Source organism: Lepidochelys kempii, chromosome 1 (genome assembly GCF_965140265.1).
Source record: "Lepidochelys kempii isolate rLepKem1 chromosome 1, rLepKem1.hap2, whole genome shotgun sequence".
In the NCBI taxonomy this organism is placed as follows: domain Eukaryota; kingdom Metazoa; phylum Chordata; order Testudines; family Cheloniidae; genus Lepidochelys; species Lepidochelys kempii.
The window spans coordinates 305645482-305654043 of record NC_133256.1 but is presented as its reverse complement, the minus strand read 5'-3'; the positions used below and the strand labels follow the sequence as shown (position 1 = coordinate 305654043).

At 45.2% G+C, this 8562-nt stretch overlaps 1 protein-coding gene across 2 annotated transcripts; it reads right to left on the bottom strand.

Annotated features, from left to right (window-relative positions):
• Positions 1–1176: 1176 nt before the first annotated feature.
• LSM8 (LSM8 homolog, U6 small nuclear RNA associated) lies at positions 1177–7924 on the bottom strand. Of its 2 annotated transcripts, none has more exons than XM_073328166.1 (4): positions 7802–7914; positions 6459–6499; positions 4911–5038; positions 1177–1434 (listed from the first exon to the last, which is right to left on the bottom strand). In XM_073328166.1, exons 1-4 carry the CDS (start codon positions 7830–7832, stop codon positions 1344–1346), a joined length of 291 nt encoding a protein of 96 aa, XP_073184267.1. In that variant the 5' UTR covers positions 7833–7914; the 3' UTR covers positions 1177–1343. The 2 variants fall into 2 exon arrangements, with proteins under 2 accessions (XP_073184267.1, XP_073184268.1); XM_073328167.1 differs by lacking the exon at positions 1177–1434 and adding an exon at positions 4298–4790 and having other exon boundaries at positions 7802–7924.
• Positions 7925–8562: the final 638 nt, after the last annotated feature.

Here is an 8562-nt window from a genome sequence, read left to right as displayed (position 1 = left end):
GTAGATGGATAACTCTTCAGACTGAGAAAATAATTTTAATACAGCTCTGGCGAGTCAGTTTTACCTGACTGATGTATGTAGCTATGATGTCTGTTTTCTGTGTATTGCACATTTAAATGTGTAAGGACTCTGCCTTTGTGCAGTAATTACTGCTACTGCGGCCTTTTCCAGCACAGGCACTCTAGCCTCCCTCGTTTTAGTGCATAGTTACATCTGCCCAATTTACGATATTTAGCTCCTATTTAGTGCTTTTGATCCATAATCTTAAAGAACTTTACAAAGATAAGTACATTCATTTAGTAATTGTACATGCAAATACACATGAAAAATGAATAATTTGTTCTACTCTGACATTAACCTGAGCCAGCAATATGTAAAAAACTAATGCTTAACAAAAATAAGTTACACATTAGCAAACAAACAATTCATTCTCTTTATTCAGCTCTTCCCCAAAGTTTAAGATGCAAGAGGGATTGTTTAGAGTACAGGACAAGAATAATTTTTGTTCTGGAACTTATCAGTCTTCCTTCCATCTGACTACTCTATTTAAGTCCCCTGTTCACAATGAATAGATCTCATTATTATAGTAGCCTAATGTGTGTTAGTGCAAGTGACAGAAAATCGTTTATTTTGCAAACTGATATTCACAAACACCACAGAGGTACACTGAAGTTATGAATGCTCTGGCATTTGTGAATTGGTGCAATGGCTGGAATGGTTTAATAAACAAAATACATTCAGATGTTTTGTGATTACCAGAAGAGTAACAGTCCCATTAACTTGATAAAAGCAAATTTGCAATACTTTGGAAACATGCATCATGAAGTCTCCACATATAGGTTAGTAAACAAGGATCCTAGTATTACGACTTTCACTCCTGCACTCAAATCAGAACTATATTTGTCCAAAATGTGTCACTATTTGTAATACTGAAATATCACACATTAAAAAAAGCTACTTGTTCGCAGAAGTTAAACTGACTTGTGTTTTTGCAGTGTAATTTACAAATCAACACAGTAAAGCACACTTCACCTTTAAAAGTAGTGATTTATGTTTCTACTCCAAAAGTGGCATTCACGAGTAGTTTATGTCTGAAGTGTCAAGTCTGCCACTGAAATTAAATGCTAATGTTAGATGTAAGTTTACTTTGCAGTGAAATTATACAAGAGACTTCAATAAAATGTAGGTATTTTAATTTACATATCAAACTACAACACATTCACAAAATAAAGTGTGGGCCAACCAAGTTATAACAATTTGTAAAAATTCTTCATGCTGTTTTTTAAATAGTTCTATACAGCCAAAGTTTACAAAGTCCTTGTGCATCCTTGTGTTTCTCCTGTTCAGTGTGCTACTGAGTTCAAAGGTTCTGCTCGAATATTCCCCAAGTCAAGTGCTGAATCTGTCTCTTCATCAATTTCACCTATGACAGCACTATAAAGTAACAAAATAGATTAAATATCACTAGTAGAAATTGTCCCACTTTGAAACAAGATGGAAACCATAAATATGGTGACTTGCTATACCAGAATGAGGTCTGTGATTACAGAATTGCAAAACTTCAGTAATTTTTCCCCATAGATTTTATTTGGAGCAAAAAAAAAAATAAAATTGAACAATAAGTACATTCTGCAAACATTTGTCAATCTAGAAGCCTGAAAAGATATTATACATTTTGATGCTTCAACAACTTTGGATGAAATCTGTCTACTCCTAGTCACTAGAGCAGGGATTTGAATTTGGATCTCTCACATTCTAGGCAAGTGTCCTAACTACAAGGCGATAGAGTTATTCTCAAGGCAATGACTTCACCATGATTGTGTGTGAATAACCATGTACAGTCATTGAGCCAGGGAAAGAGTGAGAATGACTCTACAGACTGGTAGTTGGGGCACTCACCTGGGATGTGACTCTGCAGGCTGGTAGTTGGGGCGCTTACCTGGGATGTGAGAGACTTAATTTCAAGTCCCTGCTTCAGTGACTAATTATTTACAAAAAGTGGAACAGTTTCAAGAGAGATTAAAGTATCCGATGAAGTGAGCTTTAGCTCACAAAAGCTTATGCTCTAATAAATTTGTTAGTCTCTAAGGTGCCACAAGTACTTTTTTTTTTTTTTTTTTTAAACGGATGCAGACTAACACGGCTGCTACTCTGAAAAGAGAGATTAAGAAAGCCCTGTATCAGAATACTCCACTGCCCAGTGTCTAGGGCACTCTCCTGCAATGGGAGCAGTGATTTGAACCTGGGTCTGTCACATCCTAGGTAAGTAGCCTAAAGGTTATGAGGAAGGCATCACCACCACCTCCTCCAGCTATTTTGTGAATTCTTTTCTTTGGTAAAAAGGCCAGAAAAATAAAAATGATTTGTTTTTAATAGAAATCAAACATTTTGTTTGACATTACCAAAAATGTTTCAAATTTTTCAGTTTGGTTGAACCTATTTGTCAAACTCGACGCAAATAGTTTTGGTAGCCTCAAAACTGCATTTTTCGGCAAATAAACTGTTCATCTGAAACTTCATCCAGCTCTACTTAATTCTTCTTTTCCCTGATATTTACAGAATATTAAACGCTTAGGCTGCTCCTATCATGTTGACCAATATTATTTCCTTGTACTCCAGGATCTGTTGTTTCATCTTATACTTAGATTGGAAGCTCTTTGGGGCAGGATGGCCTTTTTTGTTGTGTGTGGGTACAGTACCTAGCACTATGGGGAGCTGGGCACTATGGTAATACAAATAAATAATAAGTCCTAAATCCACAAGTGAGAACTTATGTTACAATTTTTATTACAGGTCGTCAGGTCTGAAGCATACAACTCCCTTTCACTTCTAGGTCAGGGGTTCTCACAACAAATTATTTTGGTGGTCTCAGACTGTGGCCAACAACTCCTTCTGGTGGCTGCTCAGACACAGTTTCCTAAAATACTTAATTAACTTTAAGAAAAACAAACAAATATGCACATATACATGTCCAAATCATTGAAATTCCTTTATGTAGGGTTTTGTTTTGTTTTTTGCAGACCCAATAATAAAAATAATGTATAGTTGTATTTTGGTGCCCCCGGCCCCTGCTGCCTCCCCAGGACTCTCTACCACCCCCCTGGACACTACTGCTCCCCCGCCGCATTGCCCCAAGCTCCCTTCCAGGGCCTCGCAACCCTGGCTCACCCTGCTCCTTGCCTCTTGACCATGGCGTGAAGCCCAGAGCCAGAGCCCCACATCTGGACCTGGGGCAGAGGGGGGCTGAAGCACAGAGCACCACCATCCTGGGTGGGTTGAAGCCCAGAGCCCACCACCAGTGGCCCACGGCTGAAGGGGGCAGGGTGGGGGCTGAAGCTCTCCCACAGAGTCCCATGGCTGAAGCCAAGCAGGGTGGGCTGAAGCTTGCCACCGGAGCCTTGGGCTGAAGCCAGGCAGGGGTTGGGGTGTGAAGCCTGCCCCCACAGTCCCACAATTGAAGATGGGGGGGGGGGAAGGAGAGAAGAAGAGGGGGGCGGAAGCCTGCTCCAGGTCCTGCAGGGAGGGGCCACTGCTTTACCCCCTCCCCATCTCTGCCCAGGATGCTGTCGTGGTTGCATCTGAGAAACAATGCTCTAGGTTACCAGTTTCAATATGACTAAACCTGTTACTGACCAAAAACAACCTTCTCATGGCTATTCAGGGCCTTTGTAAAATGTCTTCCTCACTTCTAGTGATAAGTGTGCACATCTTCATCTAAGCTAGTGCTAACTGGAACACTTTTTGGCTGTTTCAGTAAGGGGTGCCAAAACTGGAGTGTCAAGGTTCCTCCCCCACTCTGAACTCTAGGGTACAGATGTGGGGACCTGCATGAAAAACCTCCTAAGCTTATCTTTACCAGCTTAGGTCAAAACTTCCCCAAGGTACAAAATATTACCCCCGTTATCCTTGGACTGGCCGCTACCACCACCAAACTAATACTGGTTACTGGGGAAGAGCTGTTTGGACTCGTCCTTCCCCCCAAAATACTTCCCAAAACCTTGCACCCCACTTCCTGGACAAGGTTTGGTAAAAAGCCTCACCAATTTGCCTAGGTGACTACAGACCCAGACCCTTGGATCTTAAGAACAATGAACAATCCTCCCAACACTTGCACCACCCCCTTTCCTGGGAAATGTTGGATAAAAAGCCTCACCAATTTGCATAGGTGACCACAGACCCAAACCCTTGGATCTGAGAACAATGAAAAAGCATTCAGTGTTTTACAAGAAGACTTTTAATAAAAATAGAAGTAAATAGAAATAAAGAAATCCCCCCTGTAAAATCAGGATGGTAGATATCTTACAGGGTAATTAGATTCAAAAAACATAGAGAACCCCTCTAGGCAAAACCTTAAGTTACAAAACAGATACACAGCCAGAAATAGTTATTCTATTCAGCACAATTCTTTTCTCAGCCATTTAAAGAAATCATAATCTAACACATACCTAGCTAGATTACTTACTAAAAGTTCTAAGACTCCATTCCTGTTCTGCCCCTGGCCAAGACGACTACAGACAGACCCAGACCCTTTGTTTCTCTCCCTCCTCCCAGCTTTTGAAAGTATCTTGTCTCCTCATTGGTCATTTTGGTCAGGTGCCAGCGAGGTTACCTTTAGCTTCTTAACCCTTTACAGGTGAGAGGAGCTTTCCCCTGGCCAGGAGGGATTTCAAAGGGGTTTACCCTTCCCTTTATATTTATGACATGGAGTCTGAACTATTTTAGCCATTCTACAGATGTTTGCCCACTATGTCAAGGTTGAGGCAGGTTTGCTGTTACTGTCTGTTCTGAACCTGTGGATAAAGAGAATTTAGGGTTTCTAGGTTTATCAATCTGACATCTTGCATCATTACAGCTTTAAAACAGTTTTAACTAATTCTGATTTGTTTTAGAAAAGAATAAGATATACTTACACATTATCTCCTCGAACAATGTACAATCCCAATACTACTTGTTCAACTCCTTGTGAAGAACTGAACACTCGTTCATGGCTTTCATCCAAAATCAAGTTGATGGTCTGATCAAAACCTTTGAGGGTTCCCTGAAAAGCGCACAAAAAATTTAAGTGTTCCAATTATCTTTAAGTTTTTCATTTCAGCTCACAAGAATAATTCAGGCAGCAATATACTGTAGAAGAGATGATCAATCTAGATTTTACTCTGAGCTTTAAAGCTGAATAAATATGTACTGTTAGAGATTGGAACTTGATAGCAGACAGTCAGGTTAAGATGATTATCATGCACTATCACGTGTTACAAGTAACAGTTAAGATTACTGTAACTTAGTATTAGAGCAGTGGTTTTCAAACTTTTTTCTGGCAACCCAGTTGAAAAAAACTGTTGATGCCCACGACCCAACGGAGCTGGGGATGAGGGGTTTGGGAGGGGCTCAGAGCTTGGGCAGAGGGTTGGGGTGCAGGGGTGAGGGCTGCGGGGTGGGGCCAGGGATGAGGGCTGCAGGGTGCAGGATGGGGATCTGAGTTGGGGGGCGGGCCTCAAGGCTGGGGCAAGGGTGCAGGAGGGGGTCTGGGCTGGGGTTGCAGGCTCTGGGGTGGGGCTGGAGATGAAGGGTTTGGGATGCAGGAAGGGGCTCCGAGGGCTCAGGGCTGGTGCAGAGGATTAAGGTGTGGGGTTGGGGCAGATGCTTCCCTTGGGTGGCCCCCGGTCAGGTCAGTGGCACAGCAGGGGTGCTAAGGCAGGCTTCCTGCCTGTCCTGTCACCACAGACCGCGCTGCACCCCAGAAGCCAGCAGCAGCTCCAGCTCCTAGGCGGAGGTGTGCAAGCAGCTCCACACAGCTCTCGCCCACAGGCACTACCCCACCCCCAGCTCCCGACCAATGGGAGTGTGGAGCTGGTGCTCGGGGCATGGGCAGCGAGTGGAGCCCCGTGGCCCCCCCGCCTAGGAGCCGCACCTGCTGCTGGCTACTTCCGGGGCACAGCACGGCGTCAGAACAGGTAGGGACAAGCCTGCCTTAGCTGGGCAGCACTGCCGACGGGACTTTTAACGGCCCAGGACTTTTTAACGGGCTGACCAGAACTGCCGCGACCCAGTGCCTTACATTCCGCGACCGAGTACTGGGTCACGACCCACAGTTTGAAAACCACTCTATTAAAGGCAGTTACTTTTTTCAAATGTACTTTGTGCAGTTGATGGTCAATTAAAAATAGCGAATTTCCCCATTTCTGCTGTATATTTAGTTTTCCCTGTTTGTGTGGGTCTTTCATACCCCAACAATATTTGAAACTTGTTTTTAAATTGACAGGATTTTAAAAGTGATGTCTCTTTAAAAAAAAGGTTATTTAGGCTCTGTAGGAAAGATGAACAATGTTCAAGATGAGCAGTTTCCATGCTTTGTTATTTGAGTGTGGCATCTGCCATTAGAAGGTTAATGCTCTAGTTATTTTTTAAAAACCCACATAATCCAAACAACACTATTTACATAGTACTAATTTTATATTCACCACAATCATTCTTCCATCAGAAGTAATTACTGCAACAGTACCTAACAGTACAGTCAAGGAAATGTTTAAAGAAAACATATTCACAGCTTGAAACAAGATGAAGGTGTTGTGTTCAACACAAATCTGTAGTATTAACTATGATTCAAGAGATTAACTTTGTGCCTTAAAAATTTCTTACTCAAAAAATTGTTAAAGAAATGTGTTAACTGACTGATGAAATCAACCTCTGAAATTAGCAGTGGTCTGGGGTAATATTTTTGTTCTGTCAAACCAGCATCACTGTGCTTTTCTTTGCAGGAGAGTAAAAAAATCAAAGCAGCAGACCCCCAAAAATATAGAGACAAGTATTTTCCTTTATCATCAGGACAGCCTCAGACAGCCTGTGCTGGCTCCCTAAAGCCTTTTAGATATCCCATCCCGTTACAGTTTCTGAGTCTGGGCTATTTATTTTGTTCACAGTCACAGAATTTAAGACCAGAATTGGATCATTAGATCATCTACTCTGACCTACATATCACATTTCACCCACTTACCCCCATACTGTCCACCATAACTTGTGTTGTTCTAAAATATACTACCCCAAAAAACCAACCAGTGTTGTGCTGAAGACATCAAGAGACGTAGACTCCACCATATGCCTGGCTAGTTTGTGCCAATGGTAAATCACCCTCACTACTAAAAATGTACACCTTATTGTCAATTTGAATGTGCCTGGGCTCAGAGTAGTGCCCTGATCTGTCACAAAAGCTCATGCTCAAATAAATTGGCTAGTCTCTAAGGTGCTACAAGTCCTCCTTTTCTTTTTGTGAATACAGACTAACACGGCCTCTGAAACCTGTTCAGACCTGGCGTTTTCATCCACAGAGCTCGGGGGGGGGGGGGGGGGGAGGTGGGTCACTATCATTAGCCCCAGTTTGCAGACAGGGAGACTGAGGCACACGCCATGAGGGACGTGACCTGCCCAAAGTCAACCAGCCGGGCAGCGGCAGACCCCAGAACCAAACCAGGTCTCCGGAGTCCCCGCTCAGTGCTCTGCCCCCTAGGCCACGCTGCCCCACGCCAGAGAGCACCGCAGGCAGCACCGGCCCAGCCCCCTCCCCGCAGAGCCCCACGGACCGGGAAGACCGTGGCCTCCATCCCCGCCCGGGCTGAGCCAGGGGGTGGGTGGGTGTTGGGGGCGGGTCCCACAAGCAGCAGCAGCCGCCACCGACCCCTTGAAGGCGGAGGGAGAGAGAGAGAGGCCACTGTAGACCCCACTCCGCCTCCCCACGGCTCCCCCGCCCTCCCTGCGCGGCTCGCGGCTCGCGACTCTCAGCAGCACACGTATCCCGGCGGAAGGATACGGTTGATGTAGTTCTCCAGCGCGGAAGTCATGGCGGCGAGGGCTCCGTTCCGCGCGCTACTTCCCAGCACCACCGGGGCCGGCAACCGGCTCTCGCGAGACTTCCCGCGCCGAACGTTCCGTGACGCCGCGGGCTTGACGCACTGCGCACGCGCAGGATTGGGAGGGGCTTGGGGGAGGTGTGTGTGGGGTCGGGTTTCCCCAGTGCGGCCGCCAGGGCTGTCCCGCGGCTACGACAACCCCCGGGCGGGGGGCGGGGCCAAGCATTGGCCCCTCCCTCAGACAGGTGGGACTGGAGGCTGAAGAAGGAGCAAGGTGAGTTCTCCCGGGGAGGGGGGGACAGTGGTAGTGATGAGCTGCCAGAATCTTAACAACCGGGGCCCTGTAAAAAGTTCTGGTTTAAGGGGTGGGCCCTGGTATGTATTTTTTGTACCTCCAGGGTTACCATACGTCCGTATTTTCCCGGGAGGAATTTTTAAATTTTAAAAATTCCTCCTGGACGGCGATTTAAGAACCAAAAAGCCTGAGCTGTCCGGAGGCATGTTAATCCTGCCTAAAGTTCTTCTTTAGAAAGATGGGCCTGAGCTAGGAATGAGCTGCGTTTCACACGGGTGGGTCCCTGCCACGCCCTGGGGGTGTGCTTGGGTGACCAGATGTCCTGATTTTATAGGGACAGTCCCGATTTTGGGGTCTTTTTCTTATATAGGCTCCTATTACCCCCCACCCCCTGTCCTGATTTTTCACACTTGCTGTCTGGTCACC